At 38.0% G+C, this 19,456-nt stretch overlaps 3 protein-coding genes across 6 annotated transcripts in view; 1 reads left to right on the top strand and 2 right to left on the bottom strand.

Annotated features, from left to right (window-relative positions):
* Nucleotides 1-9,336, bottom strand: tmem154 (transmembrane protein 154). Of its 3 annotated transcripts, none has more exons than XM_056371313.1 (9): nt 9,114-9,336; nt 8,295-8,387; nt 7,813-7,866; nt 6,431-6,472; nt 5,950-6,120; nt 5,368-5,422; nt 4,668-4,744; nt 4,066-4,108; nt 1-1,431 (listed from the first exon to the last, which is right to left on the bottom strand). In XM_056371313.1, the coding sequence occupies exons 1-8, from the start codon at nt 9,205-9,207 to the stop codon at nt 4,077-4,079; spliced, it is 618 nt and encodes a 205-aa protein (XP_056227288.1). In that variant the 5' UTR covers nt 9,208-9,336; the 3' UTR covers nt 1-1,431; nt 4,066-4,076. The 3 variants fall into 3 exon arrangements, with proteins under 3 accessions (XP_056227288.1, XP_056227289.1, XP_056227290.1); XM_056371314.1 differs by having other exon boundaries at nt 2-1,431; nt 5,950-6,117; nt 9,114-9,329; XM_056371315.1 differs by lacking the exon at nt 4,066-4,108 and having other exon boundaries at nt 3-1,431; nt 9,114-9,330.
* tma16 (translation machinery associated 16 homolog) lies at nt 8,664-17,481 on the top strand. The gene is made up of 8 exons (XM_056371316.1): nt 8,664-8,798; nt 13,746-13,860; nt 14,005-14,108; nt 14,694-14,731; nt 15,056-15,140; nt 16,359-16,507; nt 16,616-16,658; nt 16,992-17,481. The coding sequence occupies exons 2-8, from the start codon at nt 13,858-13,860 to the stop codon at nt 17,170-17,172; spliced, it is 603 nt and encodes a 200-aa protein (XP_056227291.1). The 5' UTR covers nt 8,664-8,798; nt 13,746-13,857; the 3' UTR covers nt 17,173-17,481.
* The window catches only part of marchf1 (membrane-associated ring finger (C3HC4) 1), a 20,669-nt gene continuing 18,638 nt past the window's right edge, over nt 17,426-19,456 (bottom strand). For both annotated transcript variants that reach the window (XM_056371310.1, XM_056371309.1), the window contains one exon: nt 17,426-19,454. In XM_056371310.1, the coding sequence (XP_056227285.1) occupies nt 19,132-19,454 (323 nt within the window). In that variant the 3' untranslated portion in view covers nt 17,426-19,131. The remainder of the gene's footprint in view (nt 19,455-19,456) is intronic.

The raw sequence follows: 19,456 nt of genomic DNA on the forward strand, positions 1-19,456 counted from the left end.
TGGTGCTAGAAGAAACGCCAGAGGATCCAAGACCAAAGACATGAGGATTCATCCTCTGAGGACCTTGAATATCTGAACTGAATTTAATTGCAATTAATCAAATTGTTGTTGAGACATTTCGCTCGAATTCATGGTGACACTAGAGAAAAAGTCGGAGGATTACCAGCCATTAGGATCCATCATCAAGGGGCCACGAATGTCTGGACATAAATGACATGGCAAGCCGTCAAATATCAGTTGAGATATTTTGCTCTGGACAAAAGTGATGGACTGACATATCAAGATATTTTCTTTATTGAAATTTTATTCAAAGCTTCATCAGGAAAATAAAAATACTACAGCCTTATATGAAATATTTACAAAAGGCATTCAATGAAAATATTATCTTTTGCTATTCTGTACTCCCATATTTACAGTGCAAGATTCTGCAAAATACCAACTGACACTTACAGAAAGTGGCACTTACGTTTAGATCAGTGTAATGACTGCTTAGATTCAACAAGCCAAAACTGGCAACCAGACAGTGACTATCTATGGTGCGATGGAAATCTTATCAGTAGCAGCTTTTGGAAAGCTGTTTGAGCAACGGGCAGTAATTTATCAAACGTCTCACAGACAGAAGACTCCTGATTTCACACTCTGAGATTTCAATCAGTTTCCGAATAAAAACTCTTTTTCCATTAGTCCTAACCGGCTCTGCACAGGCATGAAAAAGGAGTGGCCTTCTCTGTCATGCATGCCTACAATCCTCAACAGGATATTTCCCCATTAAAAGCTGCAGTTGGAGGGAGTCACACAGTGTAAAATAACAAAGAGGCTTTGAGCTGAAGATAAGCCATCAGCAGAAACTACGAGCAGTCATACCTGTGAAGGGCTGGAGAAGAGTATTGACTTAATGCACTTGTAGATGACCACGCACTCTTTAACAGTATGAATCAGCAAACAGGGAACGTTTTGTAGCAACAGCAGTGGGTTGTTTTTTTTTTTTAAACAAAAATACTTTTCCCTCAGGCTGACTCGATGAGACAGAAAATACTGTATATTTTACCGGTAATATTGGCAGTAAGGAATAAAAACAGACAAAGCACGAAAGAAACAATACATGAAAGGCAAAATACTGATCACTGTGATAAAAAAAGCCACTATTTAACACATTCACGTCCAATTGTTGCACGTTGCTCTCCACTGAGGACTTTCAGGAGGAGGGAAAGAGACTTTTAAAATTAATTTTTCTTGCTTAATGTTTTACTGAAAAAAAAAAATGTTTGTAAGTGTCCCCTAAGTGGTGTGACGTTGTTTCCTGGCAGTCAAATTACCTCCTGTGGTCACAAATGTAGCTGGATTATTGTAGAGAGGTCAGAACATCCAAGTTGGCAACTATGCATTGTTGACTGTGTGTCCTTGCATACCGGGAGAGCGTCCTTTGTTAACCTGCAGTAAAGGAATCATGGGAAAGAGAGGCGACAATGTCAGAGTCAGGGAGACAGAGAGAGAAGGAGAGGTCAGTCCTCTATAATCTCTGAAATCTGGTGACAGTTTGTTCAGGGAATAGTTTCACTCTACACTGTGCAGTATATCTTACTGGTACTGAAGCTACATATGCAGGATTATTAAAGCTATAAAAAAAAAAAAGTTTTTGTTGTCATTTTCGGTAAAGTCAACAAACAAAACAAAAAAAAACAAAAAAAAAACATAAAAGCAAAGAAGAAAAGTCTTAAACCTGATGCTTTGCTGTAATTCAGAGTGTTTTCTCTCATCCTGACTGCAATGAGGGCACGCCCACTCAATGCCACTAACACATGTTGGCTGTAGCTACTGTTCAGTCCATCTATAGCCTTATTACCACTACTGCTGTCATCAGCTTCTGCACAAACAACAGGGTGTGGTTAACAGAGCATCAAGGAGGGAACACTGTGGTCATGAAACTGACAAACTTCAACAACAAAAATAACCACAACACAATCTACACTTTCACTTCTGGTCAGTGACCTGAAACACACTCTGCACACAACCACAAATCAACAGACGAGCAAAGAAATATTTGGCTGTTAAATGTTTTCATGTTACACTTAGCTTCAATATTTGTGTGTTGGTGTTGGTTCCTCTTATTTATTAAAACACATACAGGTAAGTTATTAATCCTGCTTAATCCTTTCTCTGGAGTGCAGGCAGATATAAAAAATAAAGAATAAAAAATTATATATATATATATATATTATATATATATATATATATATATATAATTTTTTACATTTTTTTTATTTATTTATTTTATTTTATATATATATATAATTTTTTTTTTTTTTTTTTTTAAGAGCAAGAGGTTAAATGATTATACGAAATGTAAAAAGGATTCACTCAGGGGACAAGCGAACAGGGAATTATAACCCAACTCTACAATCCTCCACAGTTTTATGGAGAGCTTTAGTGTTTTTCAGCTCAGTGTTTTGGTTTTAGGGTGAACAGCTGCACTGTTTTAGTGCGATAAATCCCCTGTGCACTACCTGTCCAGCACCAAATAGATCGGTAATGTTAACAATTAGCCGGTGAACACAGTGGAATATTTAGAAGCTAAAGAGCCAGATATTTCCCTCAGGAGTTGGTGTAGAGAAAGGAGAGTTATTTTTTTACTTACATTCATCAGGTGGACAGAAAAACAACTCCAAATTAATGCTAATTTTGCTCATTTTTGAATCTGCTGGCTGTGTAAACATACAATTATTTGCTAACATATTTTTATGAGTTGATACCATGTCAGGGTTGTGTGTATAGCTAGTTGTGCTGCTCCCAAGTGGCTTAAAAAAATATTACTGCAGCTTTGAGTAAAAATTGTGCACTTTTTCAATAAACTCAATTTAAAGTGTGTGTTTTTTTTGCTGGCTTTTGGCCATTTTGTTCATTTTCTTCAATTTGAATTAAACAGATTTTTCTAAACACCTTAACCAAACCATTGTTGTATTGAGATTGGCTCAGCTATGCTTCAACTACATCCAGTGCAAAGTAATGGGTAGGTTTTAAAACTTGCTTTTTCAGCAGCTTCAAAAACATTGTATACGCTTTCTTCCTTTAATTTGATTCACTACAGCGCCTAAGTTGCTGTGGAATTTCACAGGTCTGACAAACAGGGCACAGCTGCCGCAGTAGCATCACATTTTGCAACCACAGCAGCAGTAACATCACATTTACTTCTGTTTTGAGATCTCTTGAGTAATCTACTGTGTACAGAGTGCCTCCCTGTTGAATGAAAGTAGAATCTAACCCTTGCACAGCTTTGGAAATAAAATCCTGAGAAAAAGCAGTGTGTAAATGACGTTGGTCAACATTCAGTAGAGTGGACCTTGACCTCGCCTTCCCAGCCTTTCCAGTAAGGAGACTATCCCTGGGTTAAGTTGCGCCACACTTCCATGCATGCCTGTTGTAATCACTAACAGATGTTAGGGTGTTTGTGCTTTCAAACAATACCATGTGTAATAATGAAAGGGTCATAGTTCATCAGTCACAGCCATGCTAGAAAACCAGCTGGTGCATCACAACAAACAGGCTGGCAGAAAAAATAAAGCGTCTGGAAAGACTTAATGTTACCCAAGTCGACTGTTGATCTGTGTTGTGTTAGCATTGTTGTGTAACAAGCCGTATGTGATAGGTTTGTCATAATGCCTCAATGTGTAGCTATAACATGAATATTTACACTCTTGCTTTGAGAGTATTCATAATGAGATAGTTCATCTGCAGTAGGTTGTATTCACACCTGTAGGAATGTTGCATAATAAAACAGCTCATCCTGTGACACAGTGACTGAGCCAGACATCAAGATCGCCAAACAAGGCTCAAAGAAGTGATTAAATATTAACAAAGGATACCCAATATAAATGATTTTTTAATGCCTTTATATTCACTTATAAAGACATAATATCAATATCCAGATAAAATTTCACTACAATATAATAAAAATGCAAAGAGATCCCATGTTTTATGAAGTTATAAGCAAATTTCTCTAAAAGGAATGAATAACATGAAACTGAATCAAGGCTGGATGTTTTCATAACAAGTGTAAAATATGCTCACCATAATTAGAATCATGCATTTTTAGAGTCCTCTGCAGTTTCTCCTAGAGCAAGCAAACCAACAGGCAAACCCTATGAATGTGTATGCTCTAAACCCTCATAAATGTGATCATTGGTGTCACAGAAATGCTGCAAACAAATCAAATTCTTACATCAATACGTATTAAGAAATATACAGACTTTACAAAAATGACTATGTGATAAACTAACATCAGACAAGACAGTGACATTCTGCCCTTTGCTGTATGTCAACAGTGACCTCTGCTGGATAAACTCTACCAACTCACGTTACTGCTGGAAGAAACTCTTACTTGCCTCTTTATTAGGTGCACCTAGTTAAAACAAATGCAGGCTAATGCAACAGATCCTACCTATGTGAAGGTTATAAAGTTCAGTTGTTGTTGAAACTGTTTTTAAAAAAGGGGTCCAAAGAGGATTTGATGCAGGACTGTTGTATTACACTGCATCAGTTTCAGCTAGGTGTACCTAATAAAATGGCATTTGAGTGTATTTCACCTCTCCACATTTCCTTTCATGTTCATGTGTTTTTAAATAGCTTCCTTTAAACTTGCTGCAGGTTTTTGTTTGTTTCAAAAAACTTACCATCTTTTTTCATCCATTGGTCCAACTCCTCCATTTCTAGTTCAAGGACAGAAGGTACGTCTTCTTCAAACATGGGCCTAAAAGGCACAAAATGTTTACTTTCAATCTTTCTCACACCAGCAGCTGGTTTCACTTGAACATTATGTTGCTAGTAGGAACAGTTAACAGGTCCACATCAGTTTAACAGACATTGTTAAATCCACTATTTGATCCAAGCAAATGTTTTAGGTACTCTTTAAGCGATAGCTGTCTTATGATTCTTGGGTTGTTTATTATTAATTTAGTTAAACTGCAACAGTTAGCTGAGTCCACTCTCCTTGTTACTGTGTTAATGAATTTTTTATAACACCTTCTTTCCAACTCTTTTGTGAAGTGAATCTGATGTTCGAGATGTTGTAAGTAGCAGAGCAATTACAACTGGAGAAAGATATTGCGTGTAACCACAAGACTTAACTCGCAATGACTCCATCTTTAACGCAATGCTCACAATTGCATAAAATCCAAACCTCCTTTACGCACATGTTGTGTTTTGCAGACAGGAAATTACACATTGAGGGTAAACACTTGCTAAGACTTGGACATTAAGATTGATTAAGATGCTGTACATTAAACTGAGATGAAACATTTTAACATGATTTGCTACATTCCTTTAAATTAGCATTTGTAGAAAAATCAATTAGATTAAATTCTCAGTACTTACATTGGCACCTTCTCAGTGTTGGATCCATCCAAATATGGATCTTCTTTTCTTAGCTCTGTCAGAAGAGAACATGCTTCAATCACTGTTATTAAAACGGCAAATAGAATTACAGTAACTGAACACAGCCCATCTGTAACTTTAAGTATCTAACTAGCTAAATAGGTTGAGAGATATTGGAGTTATATTAATTACAGATATTGATAAAGAGTTGATAGTTGAGTTTTGTTTAATATTAATTTATTATGTTATAAGAATGAAGTCAGACTTATCATCAGTTGCCCCAAATTACATAAAAATATATTTTCCACTTAACCCTGCTGGTATCTAGTCACACAGAAAAGCATCTGTAGTAATTACATAGTAATTTGACACTTGATAGTATACTCCACAGATTTCACTGCAGACAGGTGACATTATATATTTGCTGTTGTGAAGCTTCCGATGCTTTGAGCCTCCCAAAAATAAAATTAACTTTCACCCACTGAAAAATCCCTGCAAATGAAACCAAAACAATATGCACAGGGAGCCAGGTGATTTGGGTGAACTGACCCTTTAAAGTGTTCCCTCTTGTGATGGACATACCTTGATTTCTTGTTTTGTTGATCCGTCCGCGGCTGATGAAAATGCCTAAAACTATCAGGCCAATGATTATGACCACCAGCCCCACAAAGAGCGGGATGATGATGACACCCAAATTCTGTTCATCGTCCTCTGGTGGGATGGTGGAAATAATAGCGCTGGGGTCCACTGCTACTGCAAAAATTTCAGCAGAAGCAAGAGAGCAATGATCAGTCAGTCATCATCAGCGCAGCCAGGCTAAACTCAGAGGCTTGTGATGTATCATTTGAATAACTACATGCATCCTGCTGAATTTGTGCCAAATTTCTCTGGAACCAAAATGCAAAACTCTTTCTCTTCAAATCAGATGGCACTCAAACTGTTGTTATGTTCTGGGATTGTCATTTTTGTCTAATTATTAATACGAACAGTATAAAAATGATTTTACATTTACAGGGAATCTAGACACAAATCAGTACTGTGCTGCTATGTTGGTGTGACATACCAGGGAGGAGAGTTCCTGAACCAGTGTCTTCCCCATCGCCCGCTTCAAGTGGAAACAAAAACAATTAATGGAAATAATTAGTTAATTTTACTGACAGGTTTCAGTGAGTACTGACTGATGTACTAGTTTTGCTTCCTCTCTCCACACGGTGCCAAGAAGCGATAGAATAAAGGCGAGTTTGATATTCTCAAGTCTGACAAACAAAAAAAAACATTCAGAGCTTCATATGTGCAAAGTTAAATTTGTTTGCAGGTGGCTTTGCTATTTCACTCATAGAGCTGCATTTGATAGGCAGATAAAATTAAAAGAATGTGGGAAGCTGATTTGGGTTCTACAAGTGATCGACCAAAAGATAAATGTGAACAATCCATTCATGTTTATAGCAAGAAACTCAGCTTGGCAAAGTAAGTTTCATATCGCATTTTTTCTTTTGCTCTTTGTTTCTGGCACTTTCCACATACACTCAGTTGGTAGTTTATGAGGAACACCTATGTAAAACTGCTGCAGTCTAAAACAACAGCCCTGCAATAAAGACTACCTTCATGAAAGTTATAAACTTCTGTTTCTATTGAATTTGTTTTAGAGAAGTGTTGATTCAACTGATAATTTTGGAGGGTGTTGTTTGTGGAACTGTTTTGCATGATACAGAGAGGTGTGTCTGTTATTTAAAGCAACAGGAACACTTGTATCATGTATAAAGTGATTCAATTCAACAGCACCACAAACTGTTTGACTCAACACGTCTTTAACACAGTTTCAATACAAACACAAATTGCAGGACTATTACATTAGATTGCAGTAGTTTTAGCTTGGGGTACCTAATAAATTGACATCTGAGTGTAGAAATCTTCAAATGTTCTCGTCATCTGGGGACTAAGACCTTTGTGCTGGGTATCAATGATGGGTGAGCACAGAATTTTCTAGGTTTGTATTTACATATCTCAATGAATTGTGCTCAAAAATATACTTTGATTCTCTGAACTCCAACTGTTTGATCTATACAATGTATAGTCATCAGGAAGTGTACTTCGTCGCTATTTGTTTTTTCTTTTGTACATACAATATATAGGTATTAATTATTATTTTATTTAATGTATATATTAGCCAGTCCCTAGATTGGCCTTTAAGATACATTAAACCAACTACAAACTACATACAACACAGGAAAAAACACAAACAATATACAAACAGCAAAACAAAGATGATACCATCTTATCGTTATCTTTCATAACGACATGACTGATCCCTCTTCAAAAATTAAAGCTTAATAAAAGTGTTCATGAAAAGAAAAAAGTAAGCAAATCAGTAAATCATTCGTAATACAATACTCTCTCAAAGGGTAGAGGGGCCATTAGAGAGAAAAAGCTCTGGTGGACTTTTACCTGACTCTTCTGTAAAGTAGGGTTGTGATGTGGCTTCATTAAGACTTGGGGGCTCTACAAACAGAGAGAGTGGCACATCATCATATTAACAATGAGTAAAACTACTGAGTGTTATTCAGCATACACCACACGGCCAAAAGTATGACAGCCTCCGCTCCTCTGGCAAGTCTTTCCACAAGATTTGGTTGTAAAGACGCAGTTGGTCCAAAGGCATAAAAGAAATACACCTATATGACAACTTTAACCAGAATGAGGAACAAACACTGTCCTTCAGTCTCAGTCTCAGTTTTACTCGGTGAAATAAAGGAATATTATTGCTATTTTTTTCAAAACTAGAACTGCAAGTCACTGTAATTGGTTTAACCCTAAACAGGAAATGAGAAGAGCACCACACGTGGACACCTCTATCTACATACTTTTGGCCACATAGTGTATTAATATTATTATTATTTCTGGAATATATTTGATTATTGACATCTCACCAGAGGGCTCTGTATCAACAGCGGGGTCTGAGCCATCGGTTTCTGGTGCCTCAGTCTCTGTATTTTCATCGTAATCTTCACTTTGGCATAACACTGCAACACAACACCTCTTATTACTTTACACAGTCCCATGTCACTGTTATTGTAAAGGACAGTGAGACTTAAAAGAAAACAATTGCATCGTTTACATTAAAAGTGAAACACACAAGTAGAAGAAGATTGTTGGGAGTTTTAAAAGCAACATCTGCAGAGGAGGAGAGTAACTGTCACTAAGTCAGATCTCATACAGGAACTTAAGGACTTCCGTCTGCATGATTTCAAAAGCTCACTAAAAAAAAAAAAATCAAAATTGTTGCAAAATTCATGCATTGAACAGAGCGGAATAGGTGGAAATATTCATCACGTTGAGCAATTTGTTCCTGACAGAGCTTTGTCATGTTTCTCTTGCTTAAGAAAAATACTAGCTTTTAAACGAAAGAGGAATGACCATGATCCGTTTGAAAGGTAAGATAGTAATATACCAATGTTGTATACTGCAACAGTGTCAAAGTTTGCTTTTAAAAATGTTAGTACTTTGGTAGTTTAGTACTTTGATTTATCTGCTCTGTCTGCCGCTTCTCATATCTTTGTAAAAGAAACAAAAGTACACCAGTATCAATAATAAATACTCTTCACTTTCAGTCAAAAAGATAAAATCACAGTAACAAAGTCAGAAAAAACGACTGAAGCGCAAAAGAGCAAGCAGCGAGGAGACAGGAAAGTGGAGAGTGCTGTGACGTCTTAATTCAGGGAGTAAAAAAACTATGTCCCCAGTCCTACCTGTGCCAGACAGAGTGGTCAAGAGCAGCAGCAGCAGCAGGAGAGGGGTCTTCACCCAGAGGCCTCTCATGTTACCAGGCCGAGAGGCAGACATAGTGCCATTATGTGCCTGCTTCCTTCTGTACTGTCACAGCATCACACTTCCTGATTTGACTTAACATGTTAAATGGAAGGCAGAGAGAGAGAGAGAAAAAAAAAATCACACACCCTCAGACTCGCACAGATAACTCACTCGGATGTGATGCAATCCACTGTGTGCTTGTAGCCACAAGTCTGACGGCTCCTCAGCTGCAGTACAATCACATTCCTGCCGGTTAGGTATGCAGCCATACAGAGTGAGGGGGAAGCTGAACAAACTTTAAGGAAGGGAAAACAATTTGTATGAGCTCAGTGAGGGCCAGATGGTCTGCTATCTCTTGAGAAAATTGTTAACGTGTCTAACTCGTGCTTAAAATAACTCCAAGGCTGTAAATTTGTTTGTTGTTACTCAACTCAGGCAGGATCATAAGTCAGTCTTTGTGGTGAAATGCTGGTCATGAATTTGAGGGTCATGCTGTTATGATTATCTATGGGCAAAGACTGTTGGCCTACTTTATTAAGACTATACAGTCTTTTCTTCATCTCACTGCGGAAGCATGGTGATAGCAGGTTTAGACAGGATGATTGTGGTTTCTTGTGGTTTCTCTCATCTGAGACCATTTTTCATACATTGATAAACAATTTAAACAACACTTCCTTCCTTTTGAATACAGCTGGTTGCCACTTCACAGAAGTGAGGGGTTTGGTTAATATGTGCTGATTCTTACATGACAAGCAACAGGCTAAAGGGTAAAGAAACCCAGAACACTACATGCTCTTTGAGGACAAAATTAATTTTCTGTTCCATTGATTATCATGGTGATACATTTTCTACTTATCGCCTAACACAGCACACAGCACGAGTACAGCTGAGGTTGAGGGGAATGACGTTAGATTTGGTCATAAAACAAGGTCATTTTTAACTTGATAAAGGCACTGGATGAAAAGTTCAGGGATCTTCAAAGTTATTATAAGTCATCCTGGCAGGGACATGAATATGTGTATCAAATTTTATAACAAACAATCCAATATAGGTGGAGACGTTTTCACAAAGACAGACTGTATTCAAAATCTAAAGAAAGAGAAAAATGAAATCAAACAATGTAAATAAAAACAATGCTTACATCATAGGTCATAAAGGAGAATCATGGATCTAGAGGATTCAATAGTACGGTTTAATAACCGAATATAATGGATATAGGTGTGAAATGTAGGAGTGGATGGACTGGGGTAAGAGCACATGTATGTAGTGATGCTGACATATCTGTATTGAGGGTTAGTGCATCTGTATGTGGACAGTCACAACAGCAGTCCAGTATGTCCAGATGTGGGCCATACAGGTGGGGGATGAAAAGTTTCCCACTGGTTGGGATAATGCCAGCTTCATGGTGGCACTAGAGGGAAAATCTGGGGAATTAGCTATAAGCTATTATTAATAAACAAATTTTGGGTTGCCAGGTTGAAAAAAATACCATTGTTTATCACCTCTAGTGCAGTTATTATAATCCAGTAATAAAGGCTCAATGATTTCTCTCAGTCTAATAAGCCATTTAACTGCCGTTAGTTAAATTTACATAATTGAGTGTATCAGTGTTTCTGAAATTAAAATATTAAAAATAAACAGTTGGAGATCTTAAAAGCAACTGCAATGCTCTCCACTCACACGCAGTGAAACCCTATCAGATGATCCAGAATGCAGCAGCCCGGCTGGTCTTCGATCAACCTATAAAAGGGCACGTCACACTATTCATTCACCTGCACTGGCTACTCATGGCCGCTCACTTACGCTGCCTTCAGAGAGACTTCTGGGTCCTTACCCATCTACTTGGACTCAATCATCCAGACTTATGCTCCTTTTCAACGCTGCCATCCCAGGCACACAAGACAATCTCAGTCCAGACTGTTCTCATCTGTGGTTCCCCGATGGTAGAACAAGCTACCGAATGCTATCAGTGCGGGGCCGCCCCTCTCCATCTTCAAGAACCTCTTGAAGACTCATCTCTTCTGAGAGCACCTCCTCTCTTTGCACTTATTGAATAGATGTAGTACTTAGTCGCTACACCAAGTTCTCGTACTGCAGTGAAGTTTCAGCGTTGTTCTTTGTAAGTTGCTTTGGATAAAAGCGTCTTTCAAATGAGTAAATCTAAACGTAAAAGCAAGGAATCCCGGAATCTTCTTGTTGAATTAAATGACTGACTAAATGAATGACTGACTCTTCTGACTCACCTAGCACCTGAAGACACTTGTGACGTTCTTTCTACAATGGAAAGGACGTATTGCTCAGAAAGTTTGTCCCAACACTGTTGCACAAGTTCCCACAAATGTTCTGCACTTGTAGGTTACTACTCCAGAGACTTTGCCTCCCCCGCCTAGGTATTTCTTTTCTTCTAATGTCTTGGGTCATTCTCTTGCTGTAAGATGAAACCCTGACCAACCAGTCCGTCTTCTTTTGTTACCTGCCCCTCTCTCATTATCAGGATGTTAATCAGTAGTGTATAAATTCATGCATCTATCCGTCCATTTATGGTCAAGTCACAGATCTTTTTCTCTAGGGATTCTTGTCCTCACCCAGAAAAACAGCCCAGTTACATAAAACCTCGACCTACTCTGACCTATTTGGATTCAAAATGACAATGAATTAAACCATTAAAAGCTTTCAGAAAGAATGGTGCCAAATGAAGAGGAGACTTCAGATCTTATTCTGTGATGGTAAATTAAAATGACGACTTTAGAGATAACAGTCTTGAAAGTTTTGGCTCAGAGAAAACCAAAACTGAAGAATCTTTGTTTTTATAATCCTTGCCTGCGATTGTGCAGCCAACTCATATTGTGAAATTTGTACGTGACTGCTATTCCCCACTGAAAGGACTCTATTGATCTAACTGAGTCATACAATCTGAGTCAGTCTGTTAAGGTGTAACTCACTGACTTATTTATCAACATGACAGATGACATGTAATGTTTTAGAAGAGTTGTGCAAAATTTACATCACCTTTGTTTTGTTTTTTTACATTAGTTTTATACTCCATTACACTGACGTTTATTTCAGAGCAATCACTAGATGCTTCACTGATTAAAATTTTAATTGGGATTTTAAATGCAGGACTTTTACTTGATATGTAGTATTTTTTACATTGTTGGATTGGTACTTTTACATAAATGAATGATCTGGGCACTTCCACCACTGGACATTTGGATTTTCTGCTTTGATAAGATGAAATCTATGAGGCGTCAGATTCTCCTTCCTTGGAAGTGTTTTTTCTTTTTTTCCCGTTGGCATCATTTAGGAGCACTGAAGAAATCTGAGCTCATCGCAGACGCACATGAAACTGAAACGTTACACCCATTTGTTGATCAATGTGGAACTTGAACTGTTGAGGCTGGTTGAAGTGTAGCAAGTATATTTACTTTATATACAGTTCAGTCCAGTGGTTCCCAACATGGGGGTCAGATGGCCTCGCTCTTTTTCAATCATGTAATGTATGTCATGTTGTTTCACACTGTTGCTAATATTTTGAGTAACATTTTCTGTTGGAAACTTTCACTGAAGAGATTGAAAAAAGAAAACTACTCCCCTGACTCACTACTCAATAAAGGCTCAAATTAGTGTCAAAATGATTTTGAGCTTGTAAAGTAATGTTTACAAATAATTCCAAAGTTTGTAGTTGTAAATCAACCTTTGTAAACCTGTAAAATAAATCTGCTTGAGAAAAGTTTGTGTATGAGAAAAAAATGTGTTTGTGGCAAAGAGATTTATATAAATTATATGACAGTCCGATCACAAAGCCTTCATATCCGCAGCATATCTTGAAAGGTGTAGTAGATTTTCAAGCCTGTGCCACCGTCCAGCTTGAAAATCTACACCTTTAAGGAACTGCCGGAAAGGTTTCGTTCTATTTTCTGCGCTTTATCTTTCATTTCTGCACTTCTGTGTTTGAGTTACCTGACAATAATGTCATCTGTTCACAGATTTGAATCCTATTGTCTTGTTTTTTTAACAAACACAAACCTCTTCTACACCTCTTCACATGTACAAACTTGAATTCCTCGACCAGGTTTATTTTACCGGTATGTTGTTGAACCAGAACGGTGTGTTGCTGTGCAAATATTACTCTTTAGTATATGGTGAATAAATATCAATACTGACAAGTAAGGTGACTTTTTTTCCGTAGCTTTATCTTATGTCTTATTATCAAGACCTTGAAGATCATGAAAAAATTGTGTTTTAATTATGAGCTTTCTTGAACCAAACTTACTGAAGCACAATTACAGATGTAGTTTAGCTAAATTACATATTACGTTTATTTTTTTTTAATTGAAAAGAAGTGATACAGCCCCAGCAGAATTAAACATTAAAAATTTGTGTTTCTTCAAATGTTCATGAACATATACTTGCTATACTTGAATCATTTTCTATATTAAAACTGATATTAGCAGTTTATTAATAAACCCAATGAGTAGATGGATGTGTTAGTCCAAACCTTCTGGTTGAAGAATATTTGTTAATAATTTGACATGTTTAATGAGCTTGAATTCATAATACATTGGAAACAGGAACGCTGTTGTTTTCCCCGCAAAACACCCGGACACAATTTGATGACGGACCAGTCCGCTTCCGGTGCAGTTGTCAACAGAGCAGCACAACGCGTGTTTCCAAATAGACAAAATGGTAAAACTCGTGTGTACTGTCCCTGTTAACCAATTTCTCTCGGTTGTTAATGTTTCTGGTTTAAGCTCATACTATGTTTGTTAAAACGATCTCAGCAGTTTAAACGCAAGTTGAAAGTTGTGACCGTGAATTTATGTTTTTCAGCCAAAAGTTCAAAAAGGAAAAGTGTCGGAGAAAGTCGTTCACCCGTTCAGCAGGAAAGCTGCTTATCTGGCCCGAGAGGAAATCCGACTGAAAAGGAAAGAAAGGTGAGTGGAGACTGAATAAAATACAACAGGTAACACACAGTATCTTTAGTGTAGCATGTCTGTGCTTCTCTGCAGTGATGGATGTTGTTATTGTGACTGTTTGTGCTGTGATGTGTTATGTGCACTTGTTGCGGCATCTGTAATAGACATTTCAAATGTATCGTCACAGATTAGATTTTCATCATGAAGCAAGAGAAAATACAATATTTTGCACCTCTTACTGTTGGAGCAGCGTGTTAGACATGGTAGTTAAAGTCTTTCAAAGAGTTTAACAGTTTTTTTTGTCTAGACTACACTGGACCAGGCACTGATGGAAAACCACTACACTCAGACTTGTCAAATCTAGACTATATTTGTCCCAGTTCTTGCTTTCATAAACAAAATGTAGCTTTCACAAGTTTGAAAGTGGGTTTCAGACTGTGTTAAGGCTTTAGCTACAGTGTCTAACACTATTTCACAACATCAGGAGGTGCAAAAATAAAACTGAGAATCTCAGTAGTTTAACTTTACCTTTAACTACCGAATACAAAACTGACTTTGCAAACTAGAATCATTTTCATTCCACTGTCTTCTCTGATACCGCAGGCAGAAAAATGACAAAGCCACACGTCTGAGCAGCATTGGTAAGATGGGTTTTCATTTATCCATTTATTTTGAGCACCTGCTGTATATCTTATGTTTTAGCTTAATGAAAGTATGAGATGGTGTCTTAGGTCCAGCATGAGGTCAGTTATCATTTGTCAAACATCCCAATTACAGTTTGGTTTAATTTACAGCAATGATCTGCCATCTCCTATTTTAAACATAGCACTTTAGCATCAGTATTTTAATTTGAATTATTTTGTGTAGTTATATATATATCTTATCTTCTGTTTTGTCTCCCTCTCCTTCCATCCTTTTTATGGTTCCTTTTTTAATTAAGGTGAACATCTTCTCTTTATTCACAGGTGAGAAGCTGCTGTGGTTTCAGGGACAGTTGGATCCAGCAAAGACGGCTTACACCAAAAAAGATGCCTGTGACATCATTGAGAGGTTGTAAGAACTTTGCATTTGCAACAAAGAATTGAATCATAGCATTTTTACCATAATAGTGTTCAATTTGTTCAATTACAATAGGCTCATTTTAAATTGTATGTATTTTAGAGCAGGCAGTCATTCATTGTTTGGGTTTAGTTTAGTTAGTTCAGTTCAGACAGATGAAAATGAACTAGTTCACATTCATAGTACATTTTTTAAAATTTTGAATTAAGTTCACAGTTCCAAAAATGAACCAGTTCACGTTCATTTGTTTTTTTGTTTTTTTTTAAATAAATAGGCCGCTATTCTCTTTCAACAGAACCCCCTTCTACCCATCCATCATCAGCCCCAAATCATTGCCACTTCCAAACTAAATTAATTATTGTATACCACTGAATAATCACAGATATTAGTTACATTTAAAATCCGTATATAAGTATAATCCGTCTGAGTCTTCACTTGTTTGTTCATAAAACTGCTTCAAATGCTCAAACAAACTGGCTTCAGCAGAAGTAGATGCGTCTGTACTGTACCGTCTGTGCTGCTAGCACCAGCCATGCTGGGTCGTGTCTATGGAGACGTCATGCGGCGTGCCGTAAAACTGTCGTAAACGTGAGCGGCGTTCACTGTTCACATTCATCATTTGTGAACTGATTCGTTCAGTTTAGCGGTCACAAAAAATATGCGTTCATTGAACGCGTTCATGCACAGCATTTAATTTCCTTGTTCTGGTGTTGCTCAAGACTTTTTGTCATTATCATATAAGAGAAGCAAATCATTCCCATGTTTTTTACTTAGTATTTAGAGAGATTTTCTCAAATCCCCTGGTATTTGTTCTTTGTCCAATATTTCCTGGGATTGCACTTTTTCATCATAAAACAGGAAAAATCAGCCCACAAATAATCATGGCCGTTCTGCTCTCTGTTAACAGTGTTACAGACATTTTTTACCAAGTGATCCTTCAGTAACTCATATCCTCATTATGTTTTGTATTTTTTTTTTTGGTAAACACACTTGTCATTTCTGAATCGCCACTGAGGGAAAACAAAAATTGGTGCATTCATTTAGTTGGGAGAGGGATTCTTATAATACAATTTTAATAATTATAAAAAATACACAAGGCAGTTGCGTATGTGGCTAAACAAAACCACTTATATGTATCAGAAGATTTTAATGTTTAATGAGCTCCTGTGTTTTTTTTTTTTTTTTGTATGCGTGTATGTGTATGATTAGGTACCTGCAAAGGTTTGATTCTGAACTGGAGCAGATCGAGTTGACGAACGGGATCAAAGGTCGTCAGGGTCGTCTCCATGGAGCCAGAGAAGCTGTCATCAAACAGACCATTGAGCGGGAGCGAGCACAGTATGAGGGCATAGGATTAGGTGAGTCCTCACTGTATAAATATTTACACACACACACACACACACACACATAAATGCACACATACTGCGAGAATTTTTTAACAATAGTGTGTGTTGTCTACTTCACAGAGATCCCAGACATCATTAATGCAAAGCATCTGAAAACATTCAGGTGAGTGAACTGGACTAAAATCATCTGGCTTTAATGTTTTGTTGTAAATGTCCAGTTTATTCAAAATTATTCAGCTTCTATGACTCTGACAAAATGTAATCACTTACGTTTTCTTACCCAAATCAATCACTAGCAAGTTTCTTAACTGTATTGCCATTGTAATTTTCACTGGACTTGGAGTGGCTTAGTTGTTTTTCCAGTCAGGGTAATTCCTCCAATGAGCACGACCGGAAATAGCATCAATAATACTTTTTCAGGACTGCGCATGTGAGGGTTTATCTAGATCCTTTCTGATAACCTTTGGTGTCACATGTTGATTCTCTGTTTTGGCAGGGAGTGGACTGGCGATCTGAAGAAACTTCCAAATATCAAACTGCGGAAAGTGTCTAACAAAGGTCTAGACACAAAGAATGAAGGACAGGAGAATGATGAGGCAGAAGAAGAGGATAATGAGGATGATGACGTTGCTTTGGATGATGAGCAGTTGGATGAGATGGTTCTGATGTCGGACTGAAACTTAGGCTCTTCATATTCGGCCATGTCTTAGTATTAAAGTGTCTGTCGTCCTTCCAGGACAAGTGAACATCAACTGGCTTTCAGCAAAGACTCTTTATAGAAAAACTGTTTGCGTGCCTGTGTGAGAAGATGGTGCTGCTCCATTACTGTCCAGAAGATGGCGCCAAAACCTTGGAGATGGAAAACTACTTTTTTTTTATCAGTCATCCCTCTTTCTGAGTCTTCTTATTTTAAAAAACTTAACACCAACCTGTGAGGGGTTCTACATTCATTGTTTATTACACAAATAAATATGCATTGTATGTAACCTGAATAATCAATTTTTATCCAATCAGAGATAGAAAAAAAGACATTGACAAAGATGTTGAGTGCTCTGATGTTGTGATGGATATAAGACACAGAAAATTGTATTTTCTGTGACTTGACAGTGACACTGGTAAAAAAATCCAAATTAAACCTGTAGAAAAGTGGACAAGTGTAAAGAGCAGTTGTCTTGTCACTCAATCAGTGTGTCAGTTTTAATTGAGACAAACACTGTTAAAACCTAATGTAAAACGTGAACTATTGGCAACCATGAAAGCTGTAGTTACATTTGTGTATAAGTAACGGACCTCGCAGAGCAGGACCACGTAAAGCTGCAAACTGTCAGAAGACAACGTCATAAACATTGGGCTACTTGAGCTATTTTAAGAAAGATTCAGAACGTTCCTATGACAGTAAATTCATTTTCATAACATTCAATTTTTAGATATCAGACTGAGCTAAAGATACTGTTTAAATAATTGTTTCTCTATGTATAATATCTGACTCTTTGGTGTCTGAAGACCTGATTGTCCAGTGGGAGTTAAGGCCTCAGTATGCTTCAAACGAAGACCTTGTTGGATTCTCCAACGGCATCTAAAATCAAACATCCTTTCTTCAACAGCAGTAGGCCAAATGTTTGGAGGTATGTGCAGGCCTTGAACTTCTCTCAAGCTCTTTTTTTTTTTTCATGCTTCCCACAATTACCACCACCATGTCTCCTGCGCATGACTGAGTGAAACTCCACAAATGACTGTTCCATTGCAACGACTGTTGCACCTTGCATGTTGTTTGATGAGCGTAGCTGTGTGGAAAAACTGAACACTTTTTTTCTTCAGATGTGGTCATGAAAACTTTTTGCCACTTTTCTTCACACCTTGTGAATGTGTGTCTAACAGAATCTGAATATAATATTTAAATTTTAAAACCTAATTTATGGTTTCTGTGCCTATGTAAGGTGCGTGTTAGTCAGTTACTGTGCAGCTCTGATGTGTGTATGAACGGACGTGTATGCTGTCCTTATCTACCCCCTTATACAAAGATTGGCCAGTCTAATGAAAGACGGTCCAAAAGTGTGAACTGCTATTTGCAGTTGAACGATTCATCGCGTCTCAGCTCCCTCTGTGACGGCTCTCGAGTGCAGCTGTTCAGGAGAGCTGTGACACGTTTGCCCTCAGACATGGTCATGTGACATGCCCCCTGAACCTTGTTTGAAGCATAGTGAGACCTTTGGTTAATAGCATCCACAGACTGTTTACACCTTTAACCCAAGTCAGTGCAGTTTTTCAAAGTGCATACAGGAATAAAATGGTGTCAATATACCACATTACAACAGTCTTTACCCCGGTTCCTTGCTGATGGCTTAATTTTCCTTTACATCTCCTCACCATCTCTCTATGTTCTGGCCCGCCCCAACCTTCCTTACTTTGCACATTCACTTTACTCCAACCTTTCAGTTTTCTGTGATCACTGAGGGACAGGATTGGTTCTTTCACTTTAAATCCGTCCACTGTGTCTCATAAGATCAGCAATCACAGGAGCTGAGAACAACAACACACAGAAACACTGTTATGAGTCTAAATCTCCGTGATCACACCAGCTTGTGTTGTAAGAGCAAGGTGTGACGCAGAACTTTACTGATTGGAAGGAGAATCAGTCAGACAGGGTTTTGTGCCGGTGCCACTGCAGCCTCTACTGACATGTCTGAGTCCATCTGTGCCTCTGGAGCCAGGACAGGGGCTGGGCCGACTGGGACCTCCACAGTTTCATGCCTGCCGTTGGTGAGGGTGCTGGGCCGGGCCTGAGAGTTGTGCAGGTCTTTCTCGGGGCAGTTCTGCACAGTGATGATGCGGTTGAACGCCTTGAGGCGGCGCCACAGCTGCAGGTACACTTTACACTGAATGTACATGAAGATGAGGCCGCCTGTGAAGCCTATGGCCACCACGATCAGTTTGGTCCAGAAGGGCCACTCCAGCACACCT

This window comes from Seriola aureovittata, chromosome 3 (genome assembly GCF_021018895.1).
Source record: "Seriola aureovittata isolate HTS-2021-v1 ecotype China chromosome 3, ASM2101889v1, whole genome shotgun sequence".
Taxonomy (NCBI): Eukaryota; Metazoa; Chordata; class Actinopteri; order Carangiformes; family Carangidae; genus Seriola; species Seriola aureovittata.

What these genes read in the sequence shown, in the direction of transcription:
- tma16 (XM_056371316.1), top strand. An exon ending in CGACTGAAAAGGAAAGAAAG is followed by an intron (nt 14,109 to 14,693) that starts GTGAGTGGAGAC and finishes CTGATACCGCAG; the next exon opens with GCAGAAAAATGACAAAGCCA. An exon ending in GCCTGTGACATCATTGAGAG is followed by an intron (nt 15,141 to 16,358) that starts GTTGTAAGAACT and finishes GTGTATGATTAG; the next exon opens with GTACCTGCAAAGGTTTGATT.
- tmem154 (XM_056371313.1), bottom strand. Translation starts at nt 9,207, where the DNA reads ATGTCTGCCTCTCGGCCTGGTAACATGAGAGGCCTCTGGGTGAAGACC. An exon ending in GACCACTCTGTCTGGCACAG is followed by an intron (nt 8,388 to 9,113) that starts GTAGGACTGGGG and finishes GTTGTGTTGCAG; the next exon opens with TGTTATGCCAAAGTGAAGAT. An exon ending in CTACTTTACAGAAGAGTCAG is followed by an intron (nt 6,473 to 7,812) that starts GTAAAAGTCCAC and finishes TTCCACTTGAAG; the next exon opens with CGGGCGATGGGGAAGACACT.